Source organism: Podarcis pityusensis (genome assembly GCF_964106645.2).
Source record: "Podarcis pityusensis genome assembly, chromosome: 4".
In the NCBI taxonomy this organism is placed as follows: domain Eukaryota; kingdom Metazoa; phylum Chordata; class Lepidosauria; order Squamata; family Lacertidae; genus Podarcis; species Podarcis pityusensis.
Genome location: NC_138027.1, coordinates 46,400,168 through 46,413,651, shown reverse-complemented (window position 1 = coordinate 46,413,651; position 13,484 = coordinate 46,400,168). Strand labels below are relative to the sequence as shown.

Sequence of the window (13,484 nt, the reverse complement as noted above, 5' to 3'; positions counted from 1 at the left end):
TTAATGTCTTCCATCTGGACATGTGAAGTATGGCATTTGAAAAGTATAGACTTCCAGTTGACTTTGGATAATACACATGCTTTATCCATGAAAATTTCACGTGTGGAATTCACCACTTGATGCTGTAGTCAGTGCATGATGAATGTGCCATTCTGAACAGAACCATTCAGGTAACTTTTCTGTCTGCCTGTGTGATTTACCAGTTAACTTAAAAATCAGTTATTTACATTTATTTAAAGTTGAACTGCTGTTAGTGGTGCCATTAGGGCAGGAGACTTTAGGACCCAACAGCCCTAGGAGATGCTTTACACTAGCAAGAATTACAGGACAATAGTAGTTGTGCCTGTCACTATCTTAATTTCCCCAGAGTGGTTTCCACTCTGGAAAACAAAGTTAGCAGCAGATGAGTATGGCTGGAGCCAGTTGGGTTGGTACTTGGTTCCACAGTGCCAGCTGCTGTAACATAACTGGTGTTAGAATAAGAATAAAGGAACCTATTATTATTATTATTATTATTATTATTATACCTGTTCCTATCAGTGCCACCTATTAAGTTTGCCGGAAAGCAGATTGACAGGGTGACTATGGTAGTTGTCCCACCAATTCCCTGCCTTACCACATAGCTGCTGAGCCAAGTAGCTGTCCAATGCCTGAACTGAACAGCTCACCTGCCACTAATGACTATAGGCCATCACTGTTAAGTAGTCTACTAAGAAGTTAGTCACATTGAGTTCAATAGGTTTTACTGCCAGGTAAGTGGGTATAGGTTTACAGCTTAACGATATCCTGCTGCATTAGTAAAACAGGGCAACAAACATACACAACAAAACCAAAACACTCCAGTTCAGCGTGCATCATCAGTGTGAAAGATGCATATTTGAAAGATATTTTGATGTTGATTTCAAGTGAAAACTGTCTACTTTGGTTGCATGTGGTTTTTATTGTTGGGAGGAAAACATAATAGTTTCACCCTCAAGGCAAGCCATCTGCTACCTTTGGATACAAAATGGAACAAAAAGGCATCTTCAAGTTTATTTTTTTCTCAGATTTGGAGCAGGAAGGAAAGAGTTGGCATGGCAGAAGGCTCTTATCAGTAAAAGTGTTTATATGAAGATAGGGATGGAGACATTCACATTTTTAATTTGTAACAACATTCAGTTGATGAATTTCTGTATTAATGAATTGAAGTTTGAATGAAGTGTGTATGTTAGTAGCGCCTCCCTCGCACATGCAAATTTGCTGCTCCCTATACCTTAGAGCCTGCTATGTTCGTGGGACACTGGGGGCCCATTGGCTCTGGTGATGCGTCTTGCTGCTCTGGTTCCCCTCGCCATGCTCCATCACCCTGTGAGAACTTCCTTCCCCATCCCCTGCTTGCCCTGGTGTGGCCTAGTCCCAGCTCACTAAGATCCCCTTCCTTCTCGCCGTTGTCCTGCCAGTTCATTACATCAGTGTAGGTTGGTTTTTCAGAATTCAACCTATGAGAAGTAAAGGTATATTTGTATTGAGCAGACTGGCAGCATTTTCCAACTGTAACAACTACTCTAAACATGCAATATCAGTTCTCATATAGCTCTAAGATTTTTTATGATGCTGTATGGGTTGCACAAATATTAGTAATCAGCCCAGGGAACTTTGGTGACTGGGTTGTCTAGAATTGGTATAAATAAATACCGTATTTTTCGCTCTATAACACGCACCCGACCATAACATGCACGTAGTTCTTAGAGGAGGAAAACAAGAAAAAAAATATTCTAAACGAAACAGTGGATGTATGATTTTTGTGGTTCATGCTGTGACCACAGACATGTGATCTGACTGAGTTTGGAGTAGCCCAGTGCAAAAATCCTGAGGATCCATGTGGATCCATGCTTTGTAACCACGTTTTTGCACCACTGCGGCCCCAGGCAACAGTGGATGCGTGATTTTTTTGGTGCAAGATGTAGCCATGGACATGCTATGTGATCTGATGGTGAATTTGGGGTGACCCAGTGCAAAAATCCTGAGGATCCATGTGGATCCGTGCTTTGTAACCACGTTTTAAGTGGGGAGGGAAGGAAAAGCACTCAAGGGACAAGGAGCATGCGTGGGGTGTGTGGAGAAGGATGCTGCTAATAATGCAGAAGAGGGGTATAAGGGGAGAAGGCTCTTCTCCTCTCCCACTTTGCTCCTTTAAAGCAAGCAGGCTCTGCTTTTCTCCCTCCTCCCCGCTCATCCCCGGCTTAGCGAGCTGAAAAACTTTGCTGCTATGTAGCGAGCTGAGTGGGGAGGAGAGAGGGACAGAGAGCCTGCTTGCTTTAAAGGAACCAACCAGACAGGAGCCGCTTACACTCGTGTAAGTAGCTCCTCTCCTCTCCCGCTTTGCTCCTTTAAAGAAGCAGGCTCTCTCCTCCCCACTCAGCGGCTCTTCTCCCGCTTTGCTGTTTCAAAGCGAGCCACGGAGGAGGGAAGGAAGGGGAACCATTTATCCTCTGCTCACTCACTGCAGCAGATCCCCTCGCCATCCGTAGGCATTCCCTCCATAACACGCACAGACATTTCCCCTTACTTTCTAGGAGGAAAAAAGTGAGTGTTATGGTGCAAAAAATACGGTAAGTACTATTTCTCCCAAAACTGTTACAGCCACTCAGAAAACATTAATTTTAGCCTTGATGCGACAAGTGGGCATGCCTTAAGTCAATTTCTAGATGTTTGAGCCAATCTGCCCTTGTGATTAAGTATCATTGAATCTAATTATATTTTAGAAAAATATGTGAAGTTATGGTCATATCAACTTGCTTTTTTTTATTGCTGTTAAGATGTAATAGATCTCTGGTTTTCCGGAGATGTTACCAGTAAGGAAGTTTAATAAACCAAAGTTTTATCAAATAAATTGGAAATGCACGAAGGTTTTTAAAAGCAGTTTATTAGAATGAATAAAATGGTTACCTTTTCTCTCTGATACAGGTTAAGTATTTGAATTGGCAAGATGCACAGCCACTTGCAATGCCTTTTTAGTATACATTTAACAAAAAATAATGTGTTTGAGTTTTCATAAATGAAATATGCAATGAAAACAGTTTACATTTCAGGCTGCAAGAGTAGGTTATAAATAAGTGTTAAAACATAACAATTTATTTTTGTCTTTCATGTGAAATCTTACTGCTTTTGTGTATAGGTCAGATTCTTGCTTGTATAGCAAATGAGTGTGGTGGGGGGTTTTTTTTAGTATCCTGCAAAAGTGTGATAACAGTGCTGCAATTTTCATTCCTTTCAAAATAAGAGTCTTGATGGAGAGTTGGTTAGCAACAGCCGGGGTGTACATATCAAGTTAATGCACCTTACAATAAGCTTGATGATTAGGCTAGCCCATAGTCCGCAAGGATATATGAACAATACATATTTCAAATATCAATAAAAAATGTGATTCTTAGTTGAAGTCACTTAAAATATTACTAGCATTATTCAGAAAACCGAGTCCAATACTAGAAACCAAATATTTATTAGAAGTGGGCATGCCTGTCAGATAGTAGTAGCCGAGACCACCACTCATTCCTAGTCTCTGATATTTGGGACAGACTGCTATGAAGTTGCTGTCTAGTTTCTATCATGTATTAATTACAGGGATATGTGACGAAATAGACTATAAAGAGGGTTGCTGGGGAAAGTGGGTTTCACCTAGTGATTGTTTGCTTTGTATGTAGTTTTCCCTATTCCCAAATATATACACAAATTTTTTGTTTTGAGTTCAGTGCCAGCTGCTCTCCTATAAACTTGTGAGCAACTTTCTGACCTTGAGGTATTTGTGTATGATTGTATCAATGTGGCAAATAAGTGCAGTCCTGAACACAGCTACAGTAATACCTCTGCAAATGTCCGCCTTGTCTAGTTTCCATTCCGGTGAACGTCCGTGGCAAACCCGGAAGTACCGGAATGGGGTACTTCCGGTTTTGCCGCATGTGCAGAAGTGCAAACCACTTCACGTGCAGACATGGCGCTTTGCCCTGCATCCTTTTCGGCTAGCGTCCGGGGCTCCGGAACAGATCCCAGCCGCAAAACGAGGTACGACTGTATTCAGGTGTTAGACATGTTGAATTCTGTGGTACTTACTCCCATGAAAGTGTTTGCACGCCAGATTTTCAGCCTAAAATATTCTTGAAAGCATCTGTTTTATTTCTAGTGTAGAAATGCTTTAGAGAAACTAGTGAGTTTAAAAAAATAACTTGCTGATGATTTGCCTTTCTTGCACTTTGTCCCTAGGATCTCGTCTTCGCCAGGAGGACTTTCCACCTCGAATTGTAGAGCATCCGTCAGATGTAATCGTTTCTAAAGGAGAGCCAACGACTCTGAACTGCAAAGCTGAAGGAAGGCCAACTCCCACTATTGAGTGGTATAAAGATGGAGAGCGTGTGGAGACTGACAAAGATGATCCCCGCTCACACCGCATGCTGCTCCCTAGTGGATCTTTATTTTTCTTACGAATCGTACATGGACGCAGGAGTAAACCAGATGAAGGAAGTTATGTATGTGTTGCAAGGAACTATCTAGGAGAAGCTGTGAGTCGTAATGCTTCGCTGGAAGTAGCACGTAAGTAACCCCTACACTATCTTAATGTCATGAGATAATGTGTAGTTACTTTGATTCACAATAGAAATAAGGACATTTTCCATTAAGCATTCCTATATACTTTGATCTGTTAAATTTGAATTACCCATAAAGTATGTGGGAATGCTGAAAAGAAATGTTCCTATTTCTTAGTCTTTTATATGCACATGTATTCAGTGCAGTGGCCATACATAATGCGCAATTGGCACTAAGATACGTTGTGGTTCATGTAATCATGAATGGTGCTACCATGGAAGAAGCCTAATCTTTCCTTCAAGTATAATGTCCTTTTGAATTTGGTTTTGTTGCGCCTAATGTCAAAATATAGCTGTCATTTTATATATGCATCACTGCCTATTTATTTCTTTTTATCAAGACATCTTGTCAAGTTTTCCCATGTATTGTTGGAAAATTCAGAGCCTTCATATGCTCATACCATAGTCCGTACATTGTGCGTGTGGCATGTGACTATACATAAGGAGTAGCTTTTTAAAAACTTGACACTGAAGGCATCTATGGTGTTTTTGATAACCACTGTTTGCACTGAGGGAGAACCTATTCATGAAAGCAAATTAAGGAAGAATTTTACTATTTGTATAGTATAGTAGAATTGACTTTAGGGTATAATAGATATATAATGTGGGTTGGGGTTTTTTTTTTAATCTGTTTCCTCTATTGATTATGTGCATTATCCAGCCAAGGTTAAGAACCTATTTGTAAAGGAAGAATAGAGCAGAGAGGATTTTCAATGTGTACCTTGGAATAGATTTTGACTTATGTGAGATGTTTATGTGACATAAAATTCTCAGTATATCAGGCGATTGCTAGGATAAAAGTAGCATTTTTATTTAAACTGTGTGAAATTTGTTCTTGTTGGCATTGGTGATTTTTGTCTATTTGTGTGGTAGACTTGTATAAGTATTAGCATTTATAGTAGAAGCACCAAACAAGATGTACTTTGTACTTTGTTCTTTTGATTTTTGCAAATAATATTTTATTGAAAGAATTTCAAATATAAAGAAATAAAGTGATACAGACAAAAGAAAAATAAGGAAAGAAAAAAGGTTCAGAAAAAAATACAATGTAATATACCCCCATACATTCTTACATAAATAAATATGATGTTATTATCCTAATACATATGTAGATATTAATAACTTACTACATTCTGGATAAACTCATTCCAAATGTTGTCATATTTATCCAAGCAAAGACTACATATATAAGCAGTCCGTTCATAAGTTGTGAGTATTGTCATATTGTCAATTCATTGATTGAAGGGGATTGTATCTTTATTGCTTCATTTCATCAGTATCAGTCGCTTGGCCACCATTAGGGTGCATATAATACTTTTTTATTGTCCCATTGTTAACTTCTATATAGTAGGTGCTTCACTGGACTTACACAGTCCAGCACCTCCTGCCAAAATTTAGTTTAGAACGTTGTATGAACATGTGTTTCAAAGAGGCACTGTCCTTGCCACATCTCCAGCATAGAGGTATCTTAGTCCTCTTTTATACAAACATAAAGGAGTCGTATAAATCCTGATCATTTTTTTTTGTTGTGTAAGTCTTAATTTAAGATCCATTGATACCTTTCCCACTGTCTAGGTAATATTGAAAGTTACAATTCTTTATTCCAGCCATTTCTTAGTCTACGTATGAAACTCAGTGATCATTAATAAATATCTATAAATAAATAACCACTGGCTTTTAAGTTTCAAATGAGTTATCAAATTGTTCCAATATCTCAGGTGTCTCAGAAGCTGAGAGGGCTGCTGGCCCAAACTCACTTGCTAGAGGTTGTAACTGAAGATATTGCCATTGACTTGCATCTGATAGAGTATATTAAAACATCATTGGTATAAAATTCATCTTCCTCATCTATTAGTTGGTCCAAAGTCAACACACCTGCTTCCTTCCCATTTTTCCATGTCACTATATCCTCCCCCAAATTTTTAGAGTATGATTTCCCCACAAAGAAATTTTGGCATGTGAGAATAGATCAAATTTGTTTTTGATAGACAATATATTCCATATCCTTTTAACTGACTTAGTTGTTTCCAGAGTCAACTGGGATTTCAAATATTTTGATCCTACTATTGTCTAACCAACTAAAGGTGTGTATATTCTAGGGTTGCCCACATCAGAAAATTAAGACCAACAGTGGGTTTTCAATATTTAGTACTTGTCAATAAATAGGCAGAGTGATATAGTTCCAAATTCGGAATTCCAAAACCACCTTCTTTAATTTGTAACTTCATTCTTTGCACGGATATTCTCGGTGTTGTTGATCCCCAAAAACATTTCCTAAACAAAGAGATTAACTTTTGGAAATATGATCTTTTTATAAAAGGTGGGAATCCTCTCAGAATATAAATAAATCTGGGAATTTTATTCATTTTGAGAGCATTCATCCTTCCCCAAAGGGTACCTTGTTGATATACATAAAAAGCACCGTTGATCACATTTTCTCACTGCTCAATGTTTACTAATTTATGAATTTAGATAATTGTAATAAATAGGTAGTGTAAAAGTTAAACATATCAATATATTATCACTATCATCATCGCCATCATCATGTTGTAATTTTTAACTAAATTTGGTTTTACTCCATAAATTCATGTGTTAATAGACCAAGAATTATTTAGCTCTTTCATCTAGCTTTTCCTCATCATACCAGAAAAACTGCTTGTTTTTTGAAAACATAAAAGTATACTTTATTATATTGAATATCACTGATCTCTTCTTCAGAGACTGCTGTGAGTCTCCAGTTACAATATGTGCAATCTCCCGAGTTAAATTCTTAACCACTGCAGCTGGTGGTAGGTCATGCATGAACTGCAAGTCAGTTTTAAAAAAGTCCTTGGGGAGGGGGAAAAAACCCTTGGATTCACTGTAGACAAATAAAAAAAACAACACACCAAAGATCAGAGAACATGAAATCTAAGGCAAAAACTAGAGAGAAGAGTTTTTGAAATGTGATCATGCACCTGATACTACATTATTTTACAGTTTTTATAGCCTTGAAGTTTCATAGTTTGCATTTACCAGTTAAACTCTTTGGGTCTTAAAGGTAAGGTTCCTAGCTATTTAAATTGAGAAGCTGTTTGCCCTTCCTTTAAGATAAATCGTGGTATGTTTATGTGAAGATGTTCCATTAAGATTGATGGAATTGAGTTACAAACTTTCACAGATAACAGAGTGCTTCTATTGAAAACTTTGGTCTGGTTTCATGAAGGGCTTCAGAGTTTCCCCCATCCTCTTCATTGCAATGCCATGCACCACCTGTGAACCTGCACCACAACTGTGTCAGGTGTGGCATAGGGAGCTACATCAGCAGAACTCAGGAGAAACCTTGTTTGAGTAGAAATGCCTTTTCACTCACACAAGATGTATTTGGCTCCAATACATTGATTTTAGAATAAACGGAAATTTGCACATTTACTACATATATAGATTCAGATAAAATTTAGTAGTGTACTAGATTAATTACCACCTTTGGAGGTAGAGTTACAGAGTTTGAAGTATTGTCTCTATCCTAGATACTTAAGAGACAATTGACTAAAAAAATAATTTATTTAAGGAATCTTTATAAATAATGCAGGGTTCATGATTTGTGGTGCATGATTTTATTCTACTTTAACTGAGGCTGATTATAAATCAACTCACCTTCAGTTTTCGTACGATTCAGACATTTTCTCATTCACCTGATATGCCCCCTTTCAAGTAAAGCATAGTGGGCTGCCCTGAGATACTGGCTCAAGATCTCAGTCTTTGGCCTAGGGAAGGGGTTACTCCCACACCTAACCAACGAGGAGTTTATCAGCTCATGCATGAAAACTATGGTCAGAAAAGCCACTTCGATTTGAATGCCGCCTTCTCTATTGTACCATCTGGGCTACGATACTGCCCTTGAATCTCCGAGGCAAAGGCTCTGGGACATATCACATAGCGATCTCCTAATCTCAATCTCATGTTATCTGTGGCCTGATAGCAGTAGGAATTCATTATGGGTACAATTTTCAGATACCTGCATATCTTAGAAATCTGTCTGTACCAACTTATTGGCATCTCTTTACCAAAGCCAGATTAAATGTATTTCCATCAGAAATTCTAAATGGCAGACTGAGAGGCATCCCTTATCAAAATAGGCTCTGTGTATGCTCTCAGGACGTCGATTGTATGAGGCATTGCGAACAATATGAGCAAGCTAGGGATCTATTGATTAAACCCCTACTGGCAAATCGGCTGGGTGAATCTGAAGCCTACTATACTAAATATCTTCTGGATGACAAGTCTAATGATATCACAGTGGCCGTGGCAAAGTTTCTTTAGGCAGTCATATGTATCAAAGATCATCATACTGAAGATTAAACAAATATTGTCTCGGTCTCCCTCTTCCAGGGGGTTGTCTGTATGAATCTGCATTTTATTCTGAATCTGTGTTACAGGTTTTTGGACTGCAATAAAGATTACATTCACCTGATATTTTTGGCTTGTTTTAAGCTTAATTTTGGATAAGCTTGTTCTGCAGTCCTATGTTTATATATTTAGATATAAGTTCAATTGATTTCAACAGAACTTGGTCTGATGTACATATCATTGTAACCTTAATAAATAGTAAGTAGAATATGGAAAAAAATATCCTTAATTGACTGTTGGCACTAAATAAATAATATGCTGCAAGGAAAGTAAAGAAAGGGTTGCTGGGAATAGTTACTAATTGAAAGAGAATGAATAAAACTAAAACCAGGCATAACTGACACATGTTTGAATTCCATGGCTGCTAATCTCTTAATGTTTTAAGTAACAACAGCCATGGGGCCCCTAATCTAGATTAGGTCCAGGACGTAGCAGAGAGGGATTTTATCCCTTTCCCCCACCTGAAGCTACCTGTCCCAAAAGCTTTATGCCCTATTTTCTTTATATGTTCATTAATTTGTAATTTGGGGCTGATATCTTGTAATAAAAGAAGGGTGAACTGCCCCAAATTCTGCTCAGAATAACTCGGAAATAAACAGATTTGTTTCTAGAACAAATCTGAAACGCATTAGTTCATCTCTCAAGCTAATCTGATGAAATGAAGAAACACCCTTCTGCACCCAAATCTCAGTCCCCAAAGTACTCCCAATGGTAAACCGCTTTTTCAGTCATAATGCACCGCACAGCATGTTAGGACCACAGAGAAGAAAAGGAAAGAAGAAAGCTGATACCCTGCTGGCAGCACAAGAGGATTGGTCTGGTTCTTTGAGAGCTGCCAAGGAAGGGGAAAGTCAATCTAGGAACTTTATTCCAGTTTGGAGATTAAAACAAGCCAAATCATTCATTCATTCAATTTATTTGCAAGCCACTCAAAGCAGATTCCAACAAAGAGAACAGGAATACATTTCAAATAAACACTGCAAAACAATTTCATAATTACATAGCAAAGCAGTAGCAAATATAGTAACAAACCAATAAGCCACATTCTGATACTATAAATATAACAAGATGACTTAAACAACATGCAGGCATTCTATAGCAAAAATAACAAGGGAGCTTCACAGCTTCACCTTAATCAGAGAAATACTCTTTCCATGATGTTACTCATAGTCCCTCTTCTGCAGCAGTTTCTTATACAATTCCAAAACCCTTCTCATGATGAAACATAAGATTGATCCATATCTTGATTTGCAGTTTGCAGTTTGTTTAGGAGCAATCTGCATAAACCTTAATAAGGTTAGGACTTGTTTGAACCATTAACTGATATATAAGTACCTTTAATTTACTCAAATCCAGTTGAAACGATCATGAGACACAGCTTGAAGAAGTTGCAAAGGTAAGATTCATACCTGCACTTAGAGTAGAGAGAACATAGAGCCTAGCGCTGACTGAGACTGTCTCAGATCCAGAGCACTATCTCTTATCCAGGCAGAGTTGGTTGCAGTACTAGAGATAGCAGCTGTAGCCCCAGGTGTTAAATATGAGGCAGCCGCTTGATCTATCGACCACTGTAAGGGGGGGCTCTGGCCTAAATGAAAATTCATGAAAAATTGATGAAGTCCCCAGATTATTTTTTTCCCTTTTCTTTTTTCAGCACTGGGCCAGTGTAGTGAGGAGAGAGATTAAATGAGGTGTTGAATGCTTTAGTAGCAAGAAGGTTGTGGTTCAGAGGTCAAAAGTCATGCAAAAACTGATCATTTCCCTCCTACCCTTTCTTTTGGAACAAAACACAAGTCACTTATTTAGCAGGGCTTCCCTACTTTTTGTGTTTGCATACAGTATATTAAAAATTAGAAACAATTTATATAAATTCACTTTTTCCAGTAAAAAAACGAGGCTTGATGCTGATAAAATAATGAACAATAACCTTCTTTTTAATTTAGTCAAGATACTGAATAATATAGCTAAAGGCTGTATTTTGGCCACCATCTTTCAGGGTGCTTGCCTGATTTCATTTAAAGAGAGGAAATGGTCTTGCATTATTTATAGGTCACAGATTGCTGAAATAGCAAGCTCTCGACCACTCTCCAAACATAATGATCCTGTTTGCTTTAAAATCTAGAGTAAATTGATGCTTTTATCTGTCAGAATAAGAGATTATGGCATTTACTGAATTTAGCAAGGGCATCACTCTAAAACATGAACCAATTTTTTTCACACAATATGTCTAATCTTGTTTCATGTCTCTCTAGTTTGTACCAATATAAGGATTAGATTAAAAGACCCACCATATTATAGACTGACTAACCATCCTATAAGATTGCTGATAAAATTAAATTTGATCAAAGGTACCTAAAAATCCAAGTATTTAAAAAATAAAAATAAAAATATAGTATAATTCATATGGCAAAACCAAATCCAGTGTGTGTTTTTTCAGATTTGGAAGTATAGATACTAGCTGGCTAGATGCAACAATTTTACATCTCTAAAATACCTTTAAAAAAATCAAGATTCCTCAAAGTGTAAGTTAAAACAGGAATTGTGGAAAGGAAGGAGTGATCTCATAAGACTCAACTTTATGCAAACCATATTATCTTGAGTGGAGTTGAAGGAGCATGGGAAGTGAAGCTGAAAAGGGGTGAGATTGGAATATAGTAGATAACCTCCAGGGAGTCAGTCAAGTAAATTCAATGAAGTTTTGAGTTTGGGAAGCGTAGATCTAATAAGTTTCTTGGAGTGGAGAATTTGATATGGTTAGAAATATTGCTTTTGGATCTGTTATTATTATCCCTTTTTACATGACCACCATTTTTTTTTTACCGAATGTGTAAGATTGCTTATGCCATACTCTGCAGTTACATTACTGCAACCCATTGCAGAAGGGACATAGCTTTGTGGCAATGCAAAGACTTTCCATGCAGGAATATCTTGATTCAGTTCCTAGCACCTCAGGTGATCCCCCCCCCCCTTAAAATATGTATATACTATCCTTCAGCAGAGTTTCCAGGACAGTATACAAAACCAATATAAATTATTACAATAGCACATTGAGAGACAGCAAGAGAGCATTATGATACAATAAAAGCACTATCCTTTCATGAAGGATATAAAGGCATAGCCTTTGAGGTGTTTTTTCTTTTACCATTTTATGAAATAAAAAATGAAATAAAAAGTTTTGACGATAAGAATGACATTGCCTGAAAGGAATACAGTGCCAAAGGGATAACAATGTTGATGCTGGGTGGGTCAGCCCTGGAGAGAGAACTCCACAAATGAGGCACCCGCACTGAGAAGGCCCTTTCTCTCCCTGTCCTCCATCTACCGTATTTTTCGCCCTATAGGACACACCGTCCTATAAGGCGCACCTAGTTTTTTGGGGGGGAAATAAAGGGGAAAAAATTATTTTCCCCCCAGGCGCAGGGCTGGGGCGGGGGAAGCCCGAGCTTCCCCCGACCCCAGCCCCCAAACAGGCAGCTCTCTGCAAGCCGTGGGAGCCCAGCGCTGGCTCCCGCTGCCTGCAGAGACGTCCGCGAAGCCTGGAGAGCGAGAGGGGTTGGTGCGCACCGACCCCTCTCGCTCTCCAGGCTTCAGCGAAAGCCTGCATTCGCCCCATAGGACGCACACACATTTCCCCTTCATTTTTGGAGGGGGAAAAGTGTGTCCTATAGGGCGAAAAATACGGTACCTTTCTTTAAATGGTTGAGGCACTAGAGGAGAGCCTATGAAAATGATTTCATTATAGAGTTAGATTGATATGGTTGCAGGTGTTCCTTCAGATACTTGGGTCATAAGACCCATATGACTTTAAAGGGAAGCACAAGCATTTTGCATGAGATGTGATCTGAAATCTTTGAGGGTCACTGCCAGTCAGAGTAGACAGTATTGGGATGGATGGACAAAGCAGTACTTCTCTTGTGTGGAGGGGATGGGTGTTACATGATGTTTAGTTACCGTATTTTTCTATGGACAAGTGCACTTCATAGTCTGTACTGATTCATTGTAGCTGCATCATATATTCAATAAAACTGAATCTGCAGTAACTTCCTAACTGTAATAATATGTGGCACTCTTAGACTAATACTGACAGCAAAAACAAATAATTATGAGTTTGCTTCAGCAGAGACATCAGACATACAGTTGTATCTCTCTTGTGCATTGGAGGCCAGATTTCACATTTCTGAACATCCACCTTTAACCACTGAGTGAATGCAAAATCATGCAGCCTAAGGTTGTTTGGCTCTTGCCTTGAGCATGAATGCTTTATGTGGAAAAGGGATACTTCCTGAAAATGAATGCTATACCAGAAGTTTATATATTACCATGCAAGTAGAGTTGAACCGTGGGGAGTTTTCCATGGTTGACATACTACTTCAGTAATATGAAACCGGGCTTCATTAGCCGGATGATCATGTAACTTCGTGATTTAATGAACTATTATTCATCATTGGGGTAAACATACTTGAACTGGCCCCATTT

The 13,484-nt window shown here is 38.4% G+C and overlaps 1 protein-coding gene across 21 annotated transcripts in view; it reads left to right on the top strand.

Annotated features, from left to right (window-relative positions):
• ROBO2 (roundabout guidance receptor 2) overlaps nt 1–13,484 on the top strand; it is an 835,262-nt gene that overhangs the window by 421,882 nt on the left and 399,896 nt on the right. For all 21 annotated transcript variants that reach the window (XM_081003977.1, XM_081003969.1, XM_081003975.1 and 18 more), the window contains exon 2: nt 4,240–4,566. In XM_081003977.1, the coding sequence (XP_080860103.1) occupies nt 4,240–4,566 (327 nt within the window). The remainder of the gene's footprint in view (nt 1–4,239; nt 4,567–13,484) is intronic.